Source organism: Prosopis cineraria, unplaced genomic scaffold (genome assembly GCF_029017545.1).
Source record: "Prosopis cineraria cultivar Desert tree isolate PC_DT_omini unplaced genomic scaffold, ASM2901754v1 PC10, whole genome shotgun sequence".
NCBI classification, from domain to species: Eukaryota; Viridiplantae; Streptophyta; class Magnoliopsida; order Fabales; family Fabaceae; genus Prosopis; species Prosopis cineraria.
The window spans coordinates 10,040,575-10,061,744 of record NW_026555341.1 but is presented as its reverse complement, the minus strand read 5'-3'; the positions used below and the strand labels follow the sequence as shown (position 1 = coordinate 10,061,744).

The 21,170-nt window shown below is 33.3% G+C and overlaps 3 protein-coding genes across 3 annotated transcripts; 2 read left to right on the top strand and 1 right to left on the bottom strand.

Annotated features, from left to right (window-relative positions):
* Positions 1-4,907: 4,907 nt before the first annotated feature.
* Positions 4,908-6,847, bottom strand: LOC129322016 (protein TORNADO 2-like). The gene is made up of 2 exons (XM_054968046.1): positions 6,043-6,847; positions 4,908-5,585 (listed from the first exon to the last, which is right to left on the bottom strand). Exons 1-2 carry the CDS (start codon positions 6,538-6,540, stop codon positions 5,274-5,276), a joined length of 810 nt encoding a protein of 269 aa, XP_054824021.1. The 5' UTR covers positions 6,541-6,847; the 3' UTR covers positions 4,908-5,273.
* A 2,331-nt stretch (positions 6,848-9,178) lies between these two features.
* LOC129322015 (29 kDa ribonucleoprotein A, chloroplastic) lies at positions 9,179-12,452 on the top strand. The gene is made up of 4 exons (XM_054968045.1): positions 9,179-9,641; positions 9,747-9,845; positions 11,548-11,844; positions 12,064-12,452. The coding sequence occupies exons 1-4, from the start codon at positions 9,291-9,293 to the stop codon at positions 12,217-12,219; spliced, it is 903 nt and encodes a 300-aa protein (XP_054824020.1). The 5' UTR covers positions 9,179-9,290; the 3' UTR covers positions 12,220-12,452.
* Positions 12,453-14,426: 1,974 nt separating this feature from the next.
* LOC129322014 (RING-H2 finger protein ATL52-like) lies at positions 14,427-16,073 on the top strand. Its single transcript, XM_054968044.1, has one exon. It carries the CDS (start codon positions 14,802-14,804, stop codon positions 15,852-15,854), a length of 1,053 nt encoding a protein of 350 aa, XP_054824019.1. The 5' UTR covers positions 14,427-14,801; the 3' UTR covers positions 15,855-16,073.
* Positions 16,074-21,170: the final 5,097 nt, after the last annotated feature.

Below are 21,170 nucleotides of genomic sequence, written 5' to 3'. Positions count from 1 at the left end.
ATGCCCCTGGGTTCATGTCACTAATTAGATGCGTGCATTTTGAAAAGGAAGATTTTCTTGCCCCCATCTGAATTTAATCCAGCAAATTAAATCAATCATGTGAAAAAGTTATCAATCTGGGCAAATAATTACAGAACAATCTTCTCGTTGAAGCACCCATAAGAGGGGAAAGAGTGGGGAACAAGGACCTTGACAGATTGCTTCCATAATTTACCATGTGACAAGTTGATTTTGCACAAGTTCAATTCACTCCTGCTTTATACCAAGTGGCTCTATCTTGTCCTTGCATCCACGTGGTTGGTTATGAGTCCATGTTGGTGAGTCTCACAGATGGGGATTATAGGTTTTAACAGTACTTCCTCTCACCATGCTAATATTTGAGGATAGATTTTGCCTTTAGTTTTGTGCTCAAAACTTTGATTCTTTTACTAAGAGATTAATGTAACTGAAAGGGTTATCTATAAAGTCTTCTAATCAATAAAAGGCTTGTGAAGTGGAGCCAATGAGGACATTAATTTTTAAATGAAGTGACATTGTTATGATATTTATATCAGGGAGCCTCAAAAGATAAATGAGGTTTAAAAGTTCGATGATTCATTTCTCTCTCTTTTTTTTAAGGTTTTAAAAATCGGACCGAATTACCATCGGGAACCGGCTCTTGGTCCGGTTCGGTTGACCCCTAAAAACTGGTCAGTAAAGAACCGGTTAAACCGGTCAAAAATCGGTAAAACCGGACAAAAACCGGACCGGTTCTCATGAAAAAACTAGATAAAATTTAAAAAAAATAAAAAATAAATTAAAATTAAAATTAAAATACATCTTTCTTGATATTTAAATGAAAAGCTTCACTTGTAATTAATATTAATTATGTATTTATCAATAACAAATTATATTATCAAGAATCTATAATATATTTTTGAAAAAAATGCATATTTAAATGTATTTTTTATTTAACTATGATATATAAATTAAAAATATATTAATTTAATATCAACCGGTTTGACCCCGGTTAGATTACGGTTCGACCTGTGAATCGTGAACCAGTGCCTCGTCCGGTTCAATGACCGGTCCAGTTTTTAAAACCTTGCTTTTTTTTTAATTTATATGTTCATTTAATTTAGTTAGATTTGAGCATTGTTGGCTCAATTATAAATAGCTCTCTCAAATACATTTTTTATATTCACACGAATTTCAACTTGAAACCTCGTGCTTAGGCTATTATAGCCATTTTAATTAGGATAAATACCAGTTAGTGACAGGTTTTTTTCTTTTAATGATCACTATTCACTACACTATTATTTATGAGCAATCCCGTTATATGCTCATTAGATAGAGCTTCCTTCTTCTGCAGATTTAAACACTAATTTTTGTTTAATGCTTGATTGGATCGATCACAGTTAGTTAAATACATACAAGTCTTGCTGGTGGTGTTGAAAGGCAACACCCTCACGGCTTCGCCTTGATCTCTTGAGTTGCGCTTGAAAATAGATGAACGAATCCAAACAAAATAGCCATCTCTGTCAACGACGTCAGAAGAAACAAGTAACCCGGGAAGATAATCGTGAATAGTGGAGATGGAAACGCTTGTCCGAGGGATCAATTAAAGTTGAAAATGGCCTGCCTAGCAATACAATGTTTCCGTGAATAAATAAAATGGCCTCCAGTCATACCCGCTATTATGTTCATTTAACGTAGCTGAAAGAAAGTTGATACGGATGAAGTATCTTTAAACATTTATTGCCATACAATATTTTTACTTAAATTGCTAGCACCTCTGTCAATTTAACTGATGTAGGCCCTCCTTCGTGCTCTTGGAATCTTACTGATATTGGCAAATTTACTGTCAAATCGGCCTATACTACAACTCAACTCAATAATTGGAATTCAACTGACAAGACCTGGTCTAAAGTGTGGAAGCTATTAATGGCTCAAAAGGTTCGTGCTTTTATTTGGTTAATGTTAAAGGATAGACTCCTTACTAATTCAGAACGACACCGAAGAACGATAACCCTGACTCAAGGTTGCTCTTTATGCAATTCTAATGTTGAAAATATCAATCATGCTCTCAGAGATTGCCCTTTTGCTACATCTATTTGGAGAAAAATACTTCGGACCGACATTTGCACTGATTTTTTTGAAAAAGATTTACGATCTTGGTTCATAGAGTGCTTGCATAATTTTCAACTGGATATTTCTTGAAAGATTGGGCTAAGTATTACTTATTGCAAACTTTGAAATACAAGGAACAGATGCATTTTCACTGATGAAGTTTTTATCCCTACAAGTATTCTCTCCCAAATTGATTCTATTGTTAATTACACTTTAAGATGCTTTTTCACTTATACGTGCTTGATGTAATTTTTTGAGTTTTGCTTTAGTATTTCTCTCAGAAATCTTGTACAATTTTTCTCTCATTGCTATTGAATATCTCGTTACACTAAAAAAGAAGAAAGTTGATACGGAGCCGTGCGGTTACCATCATATCATCCTACTATTCTTTAGTCTAGTCTCTCACCAAAGAAAACAAGTTAAAAAAGTTTACCCATCATGCCCACGAGTCAACATTCTCATTCAATGTTCCATTGAAGTTTCACACACACACACACGCACACTTTTTACGAGTCGCCATGAATGAATACACAGTAGTGGGGCAGAGTACCCCAGTGGTACAGTCACGAGTGACGACCGAACTTTGATGGTCGGTCAATGAACGATTGTTATAATTAACTTTTGAAATATCTAAGACATTGTTGGGCGTAAAGTTTGGTGCTTGTGGAAGCATCCTTGCAAATTGCAATAGCCCCCACTAGGCCGGTGTCCTTCGTGTGCTCCAACGAGTGGGTTGATTTGTCTCCATTTGCAGTTTGTCAGACCCACAAAATCTGACACATTTCCGCGTCTATTGTTAGAATTTTTCAAAGGCTGTGTTTCGCAGTAGTGCCCATCAACGCAGTTTCGCGGAAAGCCTTCGGATTCTACTAGGGATGAACCTCAAATTTTCTCATCAGAAGTTTACATATATAATATCTGCGGTGGGAAGTCTCCGAGAAATCGTGTTGAACTGGTCTCAGCGTCAATGCGCGAGTCAAGACAAAGACTTGGACGTCAATAGCATGTCCTGTTATATGTAAGTGAGAAATTCGGGTCTGCCAACATTGTCCGGCGTGAACAGGCATGCCGAAGTACCAAAGGCACGTTTCACCACTATGAGTGCCCCATCCGATGGACTGGAGGGGTCAATCACTGTTCACTGATAGTTAACCAGGTCACATGCTTCGTATTTGCAGTCAGTTGAATTATGTCTCGGAAATTATAACTAGTGAAGCTCCTTGCTCACAAAGTTGCAAATGAGTACTGCCCAGTGTCCAACAATCACAGTGGTGTCCTATCCTGTTAATGACTCTCAGGAATAATTTCACAGTCGTATTTCATTAACCTTGTGATAAGCTTGTAATCACCAAAACTGTCCTAGGCTTTACAGCCCATCATCTCATTAAGATAAGTAAATGCATCCACAGATGCAGAAAGCCTGGTTATCATCTTTATGGACTTTAAGATGGCCTCTTATGGCTGACATATCGTGGACTTTGCTCTTTGGGCCCATCTGGTCACGTACTTGGAAAGCTCTTTGTTTTTTGTTTTGTTTTGTTTTTGGGTACAGAATACAGATAGCTCTTTTCTTAAGGAATTATGAACATCCTTCCTCCTCACCCTACAGCCCTGTTAGCCCTCTAATCCAGAATCAGTTTATCATTCAAATTCTATCCATAATCACTTGTTTAGTCATGCCATCAGGTACACTTTGTAAGAACCAAACTATCAAGGGTGTATTTGGATTAAATTTAGAAACTGAAATTCGGATAATATAGAAGTTTGCAAAATGAAAGTTAGAAGAAAAGTCACATTGAAATATCATTTATGTTTGAATATTTTTTTTGAAAAGTCAGTTTAGTATGATTTATGTTCCGATAATTTTTTCTTAATGATATTTATGTTTTGATAAATAAATAAATAAATACAAAAGCCAAAAGCCAAAAAATTCAGCTTCTTAATTATCTAGCCTCAATTTTGAGCCAAATGCTATTCCCCATCATTTTTATTTAAACAAGATTAAAATGGTCCGACCTTATTAGGATTGAGACCCATTCAAATTGAGGTTTGGCTTTGAAACAAACAATGACAATTTTTTTATATTGAAATTTATATATATCCTTATAATTATAATCATATAGAGTATCAAGTTTAAACTTTTCACTGTTCATTGGTTTCATGTTTCCCATTATCTTTATGTCCTAATTCAACTTCAATGAATTTTTTACGTTTTCTGATTGCATGTAACTTTACGAGTTGTTTCAATAGGATGTATTTCTTGTCCTTTAAATGAGACGTGGACCATTCATCTTTAATCTGGACATCTCACATAGTTATTTTTTTAGAAAAATAAAATTAAAACTTCCATTTTTTTTTGAGGAAAAAAAAAAGCAACTAAGATATTATATTATAGATGATCTTAATCTAAAAATGAGCATTGGATCTACTCTCTTATTTCAATCTCTACCCAAAATGAACTGCTAGAGCATGTACGGTGGATGCAAACAATCGTGCCAGTGTGTCACTGCCATCCATACTTTTCGTCTTTAATCACGTCTCAAGAGATTAATATCAATCTACTGAAAAGAAACCTCAATTAAGAATATGATTAAAATAATCATGCCAGTATGTCACTGCCAGCCCTACTTTTCTTCTTTAATCACGTCTCAAGAGATTGATATCAATCTACGGAAAAGAAACCTCAATTAAGAATATGATTAACATTTGCACCAACACAAGTATACGCGCCTGTAATATCGCATTGCTTTATTATAATCCATACCACTTTCTTCACACAGTAACTTTGACCTGGCAAATTCTAGAATATGAATTGGCATTAATTAATTAAAAAACAAAGCAAGCTGGGGCAAAAACCCAGAAATCCCTCCACTAAAGTGAGACCTCGTGCTTCAGCAGTGATGCTGTTAGTAACCCTAGAAACAAACTTTCGGTGGCCCCTATACGCAAATCACGCGGACTCTTCCCCCAAAGTTTCAAACAACATTCATCAAAAGGTTCAAACATCTTTTCAGATGATCGAAAAAAGAGAGATCCAAATTCATACATGGACACCCATTTTTCAACCCAAACCCCACTAGGATTATAACTACACCGTCTGCTCTCTAGCTGTTCAGAACCTTAGCACATGATAGTCTTGGGTCTCTCACTCACTGATTTTTATTTCAAGTGTAGCCTTGCCTGTATTTGCTAAAGATCTCATCAGTTTTGGCATTCCTGAAGGCGCAACATCCTATCAGATAAGTTAGGATTAAGACAATGGCAGTGATGATCAAAACGACATTGGCCCTCTTCCACTCCTTCCTGAGATTTGCCAGTAACCCGGCTTTGCAAGAGTCACAGTTGTAGCAGACTTGGGTCTGGTCGTTGCTCCATTGAAGGCAGTCCATATCAGCCGCGGTATTTATGGGGCTTATCCAGTACGTTGGATTCACGAACGTGTACCCACATTGTGTTGGTGGCTTACAGCATCCTGACTACAACACATGAACAACAATTTAACAGACTCGGATTCAGATCATTCCTTTCTTTTCATCTTCAGGCTAGTCTTGCAGCAACTGGGAATTATTTTCAAAATGAAATCTGATATGTTATCAAGATTGTATCTTTATTGAGATTGCACAGAAAAGAATATATTTTGGAGCCGAATCTAAGGACAGTGATCGGGTGTTAACTAAAAGAAAAGCATAATGCAAAAAGTAATGTGTGGAAAAGATGAATCTCGGACAAGAGAAAAGATAAAAAAAAGCAGGCTTTATAACTCAAGGCTGAAGAATCTTCAGAGATTAATTTTGAGCTGATCTAATCTTTTCTGGGATGAATAGCTAAGAGTAAGTGAAGAAGAAACTAGCCTAAAAGACACATTGTAATAACTGGTGAAACCATATAAAATCATGTTCTTGCAGATTAAAACGAAAGAATAATGTAGGTTACCTGCATGGGTGTTAGATGTGCATTAAAGAAATCCTGAGCCATGCGGTAACTCTGGTTCAACTCATTGCACATGTTGGTGGAGCTAAGGCAGCTTCTGATGCTGTCCCATTTATAGGAACTTCTGACACGGCGGCGGAGCCAGCCGGAGAAGTTATCCAGATGGTATTCCAAGTAAGCTCGGTTGGGTTCAATGTCGCCGTGGCCTCTGAGCGTGACCATGTAGATGAACACCGCCAAGCACACCAGCAGTATGATGAGCACGAGCATGGCCACCATGTAGACTATGAGTAGCCATTGGATTCTCCAGAACCCTCCGATGAAGCCAGCTAGAGCCACCACCAGTATCAGAACCCCAAGTATAATGACCGGCCACTGTAGAGTCTTCACGCACGCATTTGCGGGTTCGTTCATTAGCCAGATTCCGGTGCCAATGATTGGAATCGCGAGTAGTATGGAGATGAAGTTGATGGCTCCTATCGCTTGGTTGCTCAGTGCCATCTTGAGAGAACTGGAGAGCGAACTTGATGGGTTTGGTTACCCTATCTTCTTCAGATACAAAAAAGATGGTATTGTGTCTTGAAATGTCCGAAGACAAGAGTGCCCCACAAATATTTGTTCCTTTCTTTGGATCCCTACTGATAGCTACTGATTAAAGCAATTTTGCAAGTAGAGATAATTTTAATATAAGGGGTTTTGATTTTTGGGGCACGTTCACATTCACCTTGACATTTTGAAAAACCCTGGCTTGAAAGGACTGTGCTACGCTGGAAGAGAGGAGGGAAAGATCTGGTGGAGATTTGATGAGTTGGATGAGCCAGCAATGGACAAAAATCAAAGAAAGCATTGATGAGTTCTGATGGCTTTGCAGAATCAAGCTTGACTTATTTTCACACAGCCCCCCACTGGCTTAGGCAGGTGGAGCACTTAAGGGAAAAAAATTAGGGTGCAAGAGAACAAATTCATTCAAATTAAATATCCCAATTTCAGAGTAGGAAGAAAGTGTTTTGTTCCTTGAATGATGAATGGTAATAAATTTAATAACTATATAGAGATTTATCAATTTAATTTTCAATTTTATAATTTTATTATAAATTATTTGTAATTTATTTTTTAAATTTTAATAAGAAATATAAATGTTTATATTTAATAATTAAATATATACACAATATCAAGAAAGTAAGGTTTTTTTGTAAATTCTTAAAGTTGTTAAATTTAATATTTTTTAACATTAAAGATGAACATTTGTGTGTTCTATTAAAATTTAAAAAATAAGTTACTAATATATCACAATGTACGGAAAGAAGTTGTAAAATTGAAATTGAAATCATAAATTTTTAAAGTTATTAGATTTAATACTTTTTAAAATTAAAGATGAATATTTATCTTTCTTATTAAAATTTTAAAAACAAGTTACAATAGGTCATGATAAATTAAAGTTGCAAAATTGAGAGTTGCATTTTCAAATTCTTGAAATTATTAGATTTAAGTACTTTTCTACATTAAATATTAACATTTGTGTTCTTTGTTAAAATTTTAAAAAAATTGTATATGCATTACAATAAAATTGTAAATTTTTGAGAGCTAAACTTACAAATATTTGTAGTTTTTTATTATCACTCACAGAGGGATTTTGTTGGCATTAAAAGTAGTTGAGACTTAATTTAAATTAATTAATTCTTTAAATACTTAACTGTCATTCTCCCAATAAAATTGTCGATTGTAAGTACTCCCTCCATTAAAAAATATGAAGCATTTTTAATTAAATCTCACCTCAATAAAGTAATTATTTATTTTTAAACTAATTCTATTTTTTTATATTTATCTCTATTAAACACCCTATAATAAATATAAAGTTACTATCAATAGGAGCACTTTAAAAAAAAAAGATAATAATTACACTCGAAAGATTAAAAATGCCTTACATTTTTTAATATTTAATTTCTTAAAAAAATATTTTATATTTTTTAACGAAGGTGTATTAAATATAAAATTTATTTTTACACTCATTCACACACTTTCACACGGACACACTTCCCTTTTGGGCAATTTGGGTGGTGGTGGTGATTCTGATCTATACCACATTATATATAAACAGATCAGGACAATTTTTTTGTTATACTTTTTAGCCCATCTAATTTTGTTTAAAAAATTTTAAATGGATGTTATCTATCTTTATACCGTGTGAAATTGTACTAAAATCTATCTATTTTGTTTGTCACCCAAAAAATTATTATCTATTTCTATATCTGAAACTAGTCAAATGGTGAGAATGATAATGATGAGATAAGAAGGGGCCGGGTAAAGGCTGAGATTCAAAACACACAATAACAAAGCCTGGTTCATCTTTTTTATATTGAGAAAGATTTAATGAATTATGTTTTCTTAAAAAAAATAGAACACAATTTAGCCATAACTATTTTTGCCTTGTTTTTTTTTTTTTGGTCATGGTTAACCATTTAATCTGGGTCAATGACTCCTACATTTTTTTCAAGAGAGAGAGGTTATGAATTCTATATCCCCTTATCATGAAAGGAGTAGGAATGTGTGAGTGTAGGAATGTGTGAGTGTATAAGAAAAATGATTGCCTGATTGGTACTATATAGTTGTGCAAGAGTATTTGTATTTGATACATTAAAAAATACTATTTAATGTTACATTCTGTTTTCTCTTTTTTTATTTTAATGTTTTGATTTCCGGCTAAAAAAATTGTTTTGATTTTATTTATATTATAGTCTAATAGGCAGTCCATTAATATTTATTACGATCAAATATTTGCATACATTTATTAAAAGTTTATATTTATATTTTAAAATAAAAGAATTACTTTGAAGGACCAGATTTACAAATTAATTGTAAACAAGGATTTCAAATTTATGGACTCAAATTTATCCGTCCAAATGCAAGTATTTATCATTCATATAGCACAAATTTACAGTTAAAAAGATGTTTATCATTATTTGGTACTACTCAAACCCAACAGGATTTACCACTAATCCTTATGAATAAATAATTTACAAATTTGGTTATTAGTGATAATTTTCCATGCAAGATTTGACTAATTTCAAATTTTTTTCCACTCAATCTTGGAGTTGGAAGACGTTCACTTTGGATACATTCGCCGCAACGCAAAGAGGACGCCATTGAAAGTCTTTTTTCATTTTTGGTCGGACGTTGAATCCTCACATAGGGGACACACAAATATCCAACCCAAGCGTTATCCGCTTTCTTCGTCCTTGTTCCTGTCATCAATGGCCACTTTAGAATCTGGACTCACAGTCTTGGGGTCTTTCCGCTGTTCTAATAAGCACTCTTCATCTGCCAAACCCTTCGATTGGATAAAGCTCAACGTCTCCACTTCTCTTTTTCCCATTTCCTACAGCTGCGCCGTCCCTTCAATTTTATCGTCCATCGACTCCAGCCCAAGGCACTGCTTCGAATTATGCTCTGCGCTGAAAGAGGCGGCAACAGAAGAAAAACCTCAGCAAACCCAGGAAACCAACATAAAAAAGAAGCTCTGCGTGTTTAATCTACCATGGTCACTATCTGCCGTGGACATCAAGAACCTCTTTGGTCAATGCGGAACTGTAACCGACGTCGAGGTTTTTCAATTTCTCATCTCGAGACTCTATTTGGGATTCTTTTCCCCCGTCCCTCCTAATTTCTGTAATCTCGAAGGTTGAAGTTTTACTTTTTAACTGAAGTAGATTATAAGAAGCAAAGATGGGAAGAGCAGAGGATTTGCCTTCATCACTATGGCTTCCGGGGAAGAGGCTGAGGCTGCTATTGATAAATTTGACTCTCATGTGAGTTCCTTCTGTGTGGTTTTAGTTCAATGTGAATCTTCTGTGTGGTCTGAGAACACTATTCCTTATACATAGCACTGATATGTCAAAAAGCGCTTTTCATTCTGATTCAGGTATTGATGTGTTTTCTAAATGTGTCTTTCATTGTTTTTCATTTTCTCAAAGACGGTTCTGTGTTACGATATAATACTCAGACGAGTGTTTGCTGAATCGGACTTCAAGTAATTTGGGGTTTAGAACATGAATGTCTCTCAGTACTATTTTAATTCTCTTTTCTTTGAAAAAAGTAGAAATACTTTGCTAGGAAATCCCTGTTACTAGTCGCAAATATCATGGACAATTTAGTTAGAAATCAATGACCAGATTACTCTATTCATGCTTGATCATCATATAATTATAAGCCCAACGTCCTCTGGTCAGCAATGAAGAACCTCAAATCTCGTCTAGTAGGAATCAGGAGACGGCTGAATCTTATCACTTTTGACCTGTTCAAACTCTGAATTTAGATTAAACACAGCATGTAGCTGCGATGCAGCATGCCATATAGAATCTTATCTTAATCACTTGCTCTCCACATTGAGCCAAGGCATGCCCAGCTTCTCTTACTCTTCAAAACTGTTGATCAGGGGGAAGAACATTCTTACTATACCTCTTATGTTTATCTTTTTTTTACGTTTATTAAATGGGTTGGTGGGTAACAACGCTTTCAAACTAACCAGTCGTGCCCTTAAGGCTTCACGGGAAAGCAAGTTTGAGGTAAAGAGCCATTATATGCCTGGAAAGAATTATGCTGTATTTGGATTTATCAGTTACTGCCAACTCCACTGCCACACTTTAGGGATCGGTTCATAAGTATAAATTTACTAGTCAGGTTAGGCGGTATGTGACTAAATTTTCTCCTCAGTTTGCAGAGCATTTTACTTGAGTACGTCGTTTTCCTTGTTGTGATCCTTCGTCTTCGCTTTGCATGCTCTGGTACTTAAATATATGGAATTGAGTTATTCAAGATTCAGTTGAAATCGGTATTCAAAAACTTGTATTTTAGTGGTTGGGACTTTGCAAAATAGCATCAAAGAGCTGGAGTTTGAGCCATCAAAATAGTGTCAAATGATATGAAGTTCTGTTATTTTGAAGAGACATGAAATAAGATGTCTTTCACTTGCATTACCTTTGAACGACTTTAGCCTGTGTTTTGTCATGGAAATGCACACACTTTTAATGTAATAGCAAGATTGTCTACTGGCACTTTGCAAAATAAGGTGGCTTGTCTTCCTTAAGATAACATGAAGCTCTGCTGTTTTGAAGAGACATGTAGTAAGATCCCTTCCACTTGCATTACCGCCAAACGACTATAGCCAATGTTTTGCCCTTTGCAAAGTATTTTGGAATAACAGAGGAAGGATAGAACTGGTTTTGACCATGCTTGCTTAGTTCAGTTCTTTTCTTTTCTTTTTTTCTTTTCTTTTTTTTGGTGATAAGTTGGAAAATAAAACAAGCAAGGAACACGAAACAGAAAAAGAAAATCAAGTTAATGACTTTGATCAAATAATGTCAAAATTCTCAGGGTGATACTTTCACATATATTAAATGATGTCAAAGTTGAATGACTTAGAAAAATTTAGGGGAAAAAAAAAGTAATTTGAATATCTGATCTAAAATCTGTCTGGCAACACTTCTCTTGACTCAGAATCCTGCAATATAGGAATTGTCTGGCAGGATAATAAGGGTAGAGCTTGCAAAGAGATTCAAGAAACCTCCTCCTCCAGCTCCTCCTAAAAGCCTCCCTCCTGGTGAAACAAGCCATAAAATTTATGCGTCCAATCTTGCATGGAAAGCAAGATCTAGTCATCTCAGAGCATTCTTCACAGAGAATTTCAAATCACCGGTTTCGGCCAGGGTTGTCTTTGACAGCCCTAATGGAAGATCTGCTGGGTATGGATTTGTTTCTTTTGCTACTAGGGATGAAGCAGAGGCGGCCATTTCTTCTCTGGATGGGAAGGTAATTATCATCTTGTAGATGGTCGTTATCCTTGTGATTTTGTTCTAAAGAAAGAAATAATTCATTCTTATTCTTATTTTTAAGGTACCTTAGAAAAAAGTTCCATCCATATATAATGAGTTAATGACTCTAAATGTCATTTTGGATAGATTTGAGTTCTTCTGAGCGTTGGTTTTGATGTTCAACGAAGATGACTTTTCCTTGAGCTATGCCTTGCAGGAATTAATGGGACGACCACTGCGCCTAAAATTCAGTGAAAGGACCGTTACAGATTCTGGGGATGAGAAAGTGGAAGAGCTAGGTTCTGATGATGAACCGGCAGAACCAGGGAAAGCGGAAGGTCAAGGTTCTAATGATGAACCGACAGAATCATAGGTTTTTCATTTCATTATCTCTGACCATGCTCTGTGGATTTCGGTGAAGGATCTGGAATTTGACCTCAAACCCAAACACTTGTATACACAATTACGATAATTTAGTTCTACATCTATTGACACCATCCATCACTAAAATCACCAGTTTTTAGAGCTGCCTTCTGTGTAAATTGAGACAATTTTTGATAACCCATGTCTATGAAGCATGGATCTGATAGTTGTTTTGCTGTGAAACCTGTTCATTGTGATCATGTATGCTATATAACCAGTGCAGAATCTTTTATAAGAATGATACTCACCCAACTGGCCAACTGTGAATCTTTCAAGTAAAAATAACTAATTATATGTGGTTGCACATACACATGTCAAACCTAGAAAATTTAAAAAATAATTTATCATTTTTAGTCTGTACTGAGATGGGACAAAAGGTACTGTAAAGACACGAGGGACTCGAATGACCTAAAGTTCTAATGGATTTTATGCATATGGTCACGTAGCCCAGAAGAAATATTCTTTATCTTAACCAAAAAAAATTATAATGAATTACTCATAATGACATGGAACGCAGCAGATCTGTCAAAGTAGGTCAAACCCATAAATTTGACAGATTTGGTTTTTTTATCATTTCTTATGAAAATGTGCTCTCCTCTTTTTCAAAAAACAAAAAAACAAAAGAAAAGAAAAGAAAGCAGAAAGAAAGAAACACTAGGTTGGAATATATGCTTCTTCATGTAACCGTACAAAACAATCCACCTATGCCACCACTTAAAAGTGTGGGACAATTTGTCGGCGAAGCGTGGAAAGATGAAACGCATCAAAGGAAGAGAAAGACAAGAAGCAGCTCTTAATGATAAATGGTCATATTAACAGCTTCAGCCATTCCCAGCCATTAACATTGTTTCAGTCATTATCTCCACGCACACAACACTCTGCTCCTATACTGATCCGTGTCAAACAATTTGGATTGCTACTTAAACAAGTTGCGCCATACCATAGTTTTGGGTCAGCACAAATTAATATCTTTGTCAAACCCATACCACATGTAGTTTGGTTTGAGCAAGTGAGAATTAATGAAGACTAAAAGACGTCTCTTGAATTGACAGCGAACTACTTTAAATTTAAAAAACACTCTTATCCAGCTTTAGCTTTATTCCCTTTAAGAGTCAATTTCATGATTACTGTTTAGCCAAGTATTAGCATTATAAATTAAGCTATCTTGTAGTTGAAGTTGTGGATTCCGTGAAAGTTTAGGATTTTAATTGAGAAGATTATGGCTCTTTATTATCCCGGAATATCAGTTAATTAATTTAATCAAAGAAAAAATGGAGGTTTCTATGTATTTAGCAACAAGTTAATCCAAGTTGTAGGAAGATGGATACTTAATTAGATTCCTGGAGATGAAGAATATATGCAAAGTAGGATATGATGCACGGAGAAGAGTAAGAGACAAATAAATAAAGCATCATATCTTTGTTGAATTGCATATATCCCAAAGATTCCTTCCCATACTATTCTTTCTTCCTATTTTACAGAACGGGTTTATCTGTTCACTCTCATATGCATGCATGTATGTATGTATTCACCTCCCCACATGGCAAATGTTTCAAAGTTGACTTTGAAATCAGAACAAAAACATAAGTTAGGCCATATGTTTGAGATAATGACTGGTTTAATGGTTGTCATACAAACTAGCATGGTGTAGGCATATTCGATGTTATAAATTAAATAGATTAACTCTTTTTAAAAAATGTGGAATATTATCTTTTGATGAATTCATTTTTTTTTTTAAATACGTAGTTTACAATATTCTGGAAATAGTAGATTGTGTCAAGATATATTCATAAATTCATTCACATATAATTGCAAGTCCTAATTACTACATAACTGTCTGTTTCAACAAACTTGACGGCTCAAGTGGCTCCACACATTAATAGCCTTGCATGGAAGTACAATGACTTTTTGAATTATAATTATTTCGAATTTTCGGAAAATAAATTAAACATTGCACTTCCGCCATGAAAATCTAGGATTTGAATCTGCAAGTAATTACTACAACCAAACGTCTTTAAAAGGAAAAGAGGAGTAAATGAATAGAAAGGAACTAGCAAATCCCTTTTATTCAAATTGTGAAAACAAGGCCAAACGCACTATCTTGCACTTTGTTGAAATCAATTGTAAATGGGGAGAGGGGGAGAGAGAGGGGACAAGAAGGAAAAATTAGACAGAAAAAGCATTGATTACTTTAATAAATTCCCAACAAATATGAACACTGTTTCGTCAAGAGACCAAGAAGCGAGGAAGCCCCGCACTGCACTTCACAACAGCGAAGAAAAAGAAAAAGAAAAAGAAGAGTTAAAGCGTGCCAATCGGTCCTCCAGTTTTCGTCGCCTTTCCTTCGTTTTCCTTTGGCTCCTTTCCCACGCCATCTTTTCTTTTCCCTGAAACTCATCTTCTCCCAACTCTCTTTCTCTCTCTGATTCTAATCGTTGGGCTATAAGATCACCAATTTTGTACTTCATGTTTGCTAACCAGGAAGATGAAAAGACTCCAGGATTAGAACCCAAGTTCTGATTTTCCGTTTCCATGGCTGTGCTTGGCAACCCAAAAACTTGGATTCCCTACGTCAACATCAGAGATTGCTCCCAAGGTTTTTGCAGTGCCTACTGTCCACAGTGGTGTTACATAGTGCTTCCTCCACCTCCTCCTCCTGCACTCGATTTCCCTCAAGATGACAATTCGTCCCCAAATTTCTCTCCGCTCGTCATAGCCATAATTGGGATCTTGGCCAGTGCTTTCCTTCTGATAAGTTATTACACTTTCATTTCCAAGTACTGTGGAAACAGAGGATCTTCAGACACAGAAAATCTTCATCCAAGTGATGAGATTGAAGATAATCACAACCCTTCGTTGCACGAGCCGTGGCATGTCCAGACCAATGGGTTAGATGAGGCTCTGATAAAGTCCATCACAGTGTGTAAGTACAAGAGAGGAGATGGGTTGGTTGGAGTCACAGATTGCTCTGTTTGTCTCAGTGAGTTTCGAGAAGATGAACAAGTCAAACTGTTGCCTAAATGCAGCCACGCTTTTCACCTTCCGTGTATTGACGAGTGGCTCAAATCTCACCCTAATTGCCCTCTCTGTCGTGCTCTTATATTCACCTTCAACGCCCCGGCCCCTCAAGTGATTCCACCTGTGACACAAGAATCTTCCTCGGGAAACGAATCTTCGAGGGAAATTCAGAGTGCCAGTGATGAAATCAGAGGGTTTGGAAGAAGAAACGTTGAAACAGTTGGGGATGTCGAAGAAGGAGGTCCGAAGCCTGCGTTGCGTGCTTTTAGCGATCTGGGTTTTCTAGGAGGGAGGCATAGAATGATTGAGATGATTAGAGATGAAGGGGATGGAGACGATGAAGCCATAAGAAGGTCGGTGTCGATGGATCATCAAGCGCTTCAAATTGGAGGATCAAACGAAGCAGGACCTTCAAAGAGATCACAAGGAGAGAGTAGCAAGTCTAGCAGCAGCAGAAGGGTTCTGCATTGTGTTTTGAGTCCAATCACAATGAAGAGATCGTTTTCCAGTGGAAGATTCTCGTTTCGCAGAAATGGCAGAGCAAGGCAGGGGATTATCCCTGTCTGAGAAATCCCCTGATCTTTTTTCAGGGAAGGAGGAAAAAAAAAAAAAAACCTCTCTGCTTGTATGATGTTAAGATGACAATGTGTAAGTAAAGAGTAATTACCATAGTAATTAGTGAGTGTGAGATCAGAAGTATGTGGAAAAACCAGTGTTTGTGTGCGCAATTGTTTTGTCGAATGGACATATTTTTCCCGTAATGAAAAGGGTATACGTTTTGGTGAAGATCACAATGAATGTCTCTGTTTCTCTTCCTTGTGGGGATAAAAATTTCAAGGCATTTCAGATATCTTTGCCATAACTGGAGCTCTTGTCGTTCCATTCTCTGGATCATAGTATCATAATATCATCCGCACTGCACATCTTCAAAGATACTCCCTGATTAAAATATAAGTATTTTTTAACAATAATCTCCATGTTAATGAAATTTTTTCATAAAAATATATATTATTTTTTTATTTTGTTTTTAATTTATGATAAGAGAGAAAAATATCATAAATTCATAAACACAAAAATCTAGATTAATAAATATAAGGAATAAAATGATATTTTTTTATAACTATTAAGTTACTTATATTTTAAATTTTATTGATTAGATGGGGAAAATACTTATATTTTAAATCAAAGTGAGTAAATCATACTCCCTCCAGATCACAATATAAGTTATATTCAATTAATTTATGATTTATGAATAATATTAGTTGAGATTTTAAATTCTTAAAAATTTACACATGTTTTCATTTATACTCTCATTAAATATTATTTATTAAAATCTTGTTAATAATAATTAAAATTCAATGCATGATTTTTTTTAAAAAAAAATATTTTATATTTTTGATCAAGTAAGTTTTTAAAAGATACTTTATACTATAATTTAGAAAAAGTAGAAGCTCTTAGGTGTTTGATTCTCTTTCTCTCTCTTATATCTAAATAGATACACTTTCACCATCAATTCTTAAAAATTCAACTTTTGAAAAATAGAGTTATCCTCTCAATTTTAATTTACAAGATAATTTTAAATAAAATTATATGCTAATAAAATTTATTAAATACACTTTATAATTTTATTTTTTTAAATAAATATATAAACTTTTAAAAATATCAATTATTTAATATTATATTTATGAAAGAATATTAAAAAGAGAATATATAGGATATGTAATATTAAAAAAATATCATTAATAAAATTTTAGGCCCATTTAAATTTTAGTTGGGTATAATTGATAATAAAAATTTAATTAATATAATTAATTTTAATTATAATTGATTATATTGTAATATGATTATATTTGGATACTGTTTGTCTGAAATTAATTTTGATAAAATTAAAGATATTTGGATAATGTTAATCAAAATCAATTTTAAGTATGAAAATTACCATAAATGACATTATTTTTTAAAATAAAAATATAGATAAATTTGTAAGTAGTATTATTAAATTTGTTGAACTCTATTTAACAAATAAATTATGTATAATTGCAATCAATTTAATATTTATATAATTATTTAAATTTAAAATATAATTATACATTGATTAATCAGAAATTTAAATTATATTATATTATAATATTTATAATATATTTGTTAAGGGGAGGAGATGGTTGGAACACCCACCAGATACCGCGCACACGCATAGGAGAGAGGAAATATTACGTGTGAGAAGGGTATATGTGGCAGGTGAAAATTCTACACCCATGGGATGCAAGAAACAGTAATAATTAAAATTGATAAGCGTCTCCTCGCATGTTCAACCGGAACGGAGTTTTGGGTGCAAGCAGCACAATCGATTTCTTCCAAAAAAAAAAAAAAAGCCAAAAAGCACTAAGATTAGATAAAAATCTAGAGATCAAGCTAGGCCTAGAATCCAAGCATTCAATTTGAGAAATTTACAATCTACGGTTGAAAAGCAACCTAAACTAAATAAGAAAATGTGAACATAGTTGAAAAGAGCATACTAAATGGAATTTGTTCAACAAAGTTGAAAAGCAACCTAAACTAAATAAGAAAGTGTGAATTTGACAGTTTTTAGTGTATGAAAGAGCATAAACTCCCTCGACTCTAAGAGGGAGTGACTTGAATTTATTCTCCAAAATGGAAAAAAAGCAAACTAAATTATGTGTCCTCAATCAATGAAAACCACTATGGTCGTTAAATAATTAAAGATTAGACCTTGTCAAAATATATAATTTTTGAATAATTAAACAAAACTAGAATATGGGCCTGTTTTGCACATAATTTGATAATTATATTATTTATGACTTATAAATAGTAATACAATTTTGTATAAAGTTTAATCAAAAAATGCCTTTTAAAAATAGTAAATTCTTATTCTTACATGAAGCTCCACATAAATTTTAGAGTTAAGATTCAATTTTATCCCTATACTTATTTTTTAAGAGTATTGGGTACCCTATACTCTTAAGTGAAGCAATTTTATTTCTAAATTATTTTTTCGATGAGCAAAAAACCCCTTCTATTAGTCAACCTCTAATTTTTTCTTTTTGTACTGATGTGGCATGTGCGTATAGCCCACATAAAATAACATGTAAGATTTTGAACCATATCTTTAATGTTAATTTGATCCTAAACTCTTTTTTAAGAATACTGAGCACCCTAAATTCTTTTTCTTGGAGTGTTAAATACTCTGAAATCTTGTTAAAATAAAATTTAATAAATATTATCAAAATATTAAGTATTTTAATATTTAATAATTTAAATATTATTATTTAAAACATTACGCCACCTAATTTAGTATTTTTTATATCTGAAATTTTGTATTAAAAACAAAGGCAATGAATCTCCAAATTAATGAAGGAATTTTTTCTTCTCATTTCTCTATTTCTTTCTTGTTAAGTAATTTCTTTTGTAACACATTAATAAAATAAAAAATATTTTTTAAATAAATATTTTTGTTGGCATATTGTTGATCTTGATTTGTCTTGTTTTTTATTTTACTCCAAATACTGTAACATACAGAAAGTATTAAATTTGAGTAGTGCAATATTTTAAAAGAAGATTGTTAGTTGACAAAAAAATTATAAAAATGACCTAAAAATTTATAGAACTTAACCAATAGTAAAAATATAAATAAGCTTTTACGCTCACAAATGATGTAATAATTTGAGCATTGTTTTGAAAAGAAGATCGAAGATCAATATATATATTGATATAAAAAGAAGTCATTTATAAATATATAAAATGCTAGTTTAGGTTGTTAATATTTAAAAAGTAATTTATAAATTTTAAATAAATATTTATAAATAATAATATTTAAATTATTAAGTATGAAACCATTTAATATTTTAATAATATTTATTAACTTGTATTTTAATAAAACTTTAAGGTATTCAATGTTCCTGAAAAAAACTTTAGAATGTCTAACAATCTTGAAAAAAGTTTAAAAATAAATTAACACCAAATGATATTATTAAAATCTTACGTATGTGGACATTAAGCATATGTCATGTTAGCAGAAAATAATAAAGTTAATGGCTTCATAATAAAAGGTTATTTTTAGACCTCCAAAAAATTATTTTATAAAAAATTATCCTACTTAAGAGTATAGAATGTTTAATATTTTAAAAAATAAGTACAAAAATAAATTAAATATTAACCCTAAATTTTATTACCATTCGCGAATAATGTGACTTCTTATGCTCATGATATCTTATATTCATGAAAAGAAAAACTTTTAAAAATATAAAAAAAGCTTTTAAGAACTAATTATGTTGAATTGGATGACGAAACGTGTGAAAGCAGTGAAGATTGGGATGAAATGAGCGGGGAAATGTGACGAGTGAAATGGGGTATGGTACGGCACTGAGCCCCTCGCAATATGGTCCCTTTCGGCTTAGCCCTTCGTAATTGCGTCTCCTCAAAATCATTCAACAACATTTGTTAGCCATGTTGAAGCTTGAGATTCTGCCCTTGTCCTCAAAACCTTCTTCATATATAATAATAATAATAATAATAATAATAAATAAAAAAGCACCTCATTTTCAAAAATTGACGCCTGAAAAAGCATCACACTATCCAATCATCATTTGAACTTGGCATTCAGTGATCAGTGTTCACATTTGCCTGACTTTGGTGGGTTTTTCTTTAAATTCTGTCCGCGCCCTTTTATATCTGGGCCCATAATCAGGAGCTCTCTTCAATTTTTTTTTTAATTTGTTGTAAATTATTCTTTATCATAGAATGTAAGGAGGATGAAAAAAGTAGAGGCAGAAAAGTTGAGCCTCGTAATTCTTTTTTAGTATGATTATTTTATTGGATTAAATTTAAAGATTGATAAGTTTAATTAAGGATAAATTTTTAAAAATTTTTTATATACACAGAAACTTAAACCTAAAAGTTCACGCTTCACTAAGACCAATGCTTGTTATTTGAGCCTCATAATTCTATGTGGGAGCTTGGGGATGTAATACAACATGCAAAAGTGAAATCATGTTAATCAGAAGTAGAATCCTAAAAGATAAAAGAGACTTAACAAAGAAAGAAATGAAAAATAGGAAAGAAGAACAAGATGAAGAAAATGAAGTTAAGGAAAAAGAAAAGGATAGAGATCAAAGAAAAAATCTTCTAGAACACTTACTTCTAATAATTTTAATCTTCAAAAGTATCACAAAAGTTGATCAAGCTCTTGATTGTATCTATATTCACCACGTCCGTATTCATCACAAGATGCCAACACAAGTATTAATGCTTGCAAGAGTTATAAATTTTAATAATAAAAATAATTTTATTACTCAACAGGTCTTATGTTGCAATGGAAGAATGAAACCCTAATTAAAAACATAAATTTAAAAATATAAACAAATATTTAGCTAATTAATTTAAGAATTATATTTCTTTAAATTATGAGATTACAATAACTAAATTACTTCCTAAAATATTGAAAGTAATTTGATTAGGATAAAATCTGAAACTAAATGTAAGACTCAGTTTTCCTAATTAATGCTTAACACAAAAGGAAACTAATCAAAAAAAATAGGAAACTATGTTGTCTTGGAAATCAAGCTTAATAAGAATTGGAAGCTAAGATCAACGAAAGTTAAGATCCTAATTAATGTGGAAGATAATGGAGAGCATGCCATTCGCTCTTCAAATCAACTATTAAAAAACGTGCTCCTCGTGCTCCCTCCAAGGATCATGCTTGTCATGTGATATTTTAAGTGAATTTTTCAACATGGAGTCCGCATAGGCCTTGTACATCATCTTGTTAGGCTCCCGTCGTTATACCCCTTCCATTTCAAATTATAGAACATTTATGAAGAAGTTTTTTTCATCTCAAAATATAAAATAATTTAAGTAGATTAAGAT

Coding starts and splice junctions, on each gene's coding strand:
- LOC129322016 (XM_054968046.1), bottom strand. CDS start 6,540: ATGGCACTGAGCAACCAAGCGATAGGAGCCATCAACTTCATCTCCATA. Junction 5,586..6,042: donor CACATCTAACACCCATGCAG/GTAACCTACATT, acceptor CATGTGTTGTAG/TCAGGATGCTGTAAGCCACC.
- LOC129322015 (XM_054968045.1), top strand. CDS start 9,291: ATGGCCACTTTAGAATCTGGACTCACAGTCTTGGGGTCTTTCCGCTGT. Junction 9,642..9,746: donor GAACTGTAACCGACGTCGAG/GTTTTTCAATTT, acceptor TAACTGAAGTAG/ATTATAAGAAGCAAAGATGG. Junction 11,845..12,063: donor TTTCTTCTCTGGATGGGAAG/GTAATTATCATC, acceptor TATGCCTTGCAG/GAATTAATGGGACGACCACT.
- LOC129322014 (XM_054968044.1), top strand. CDS start 14,802: ATGGCTGTGCTTGGCAACCCAAAAACTTGGATTCCCTACGTCAACATC.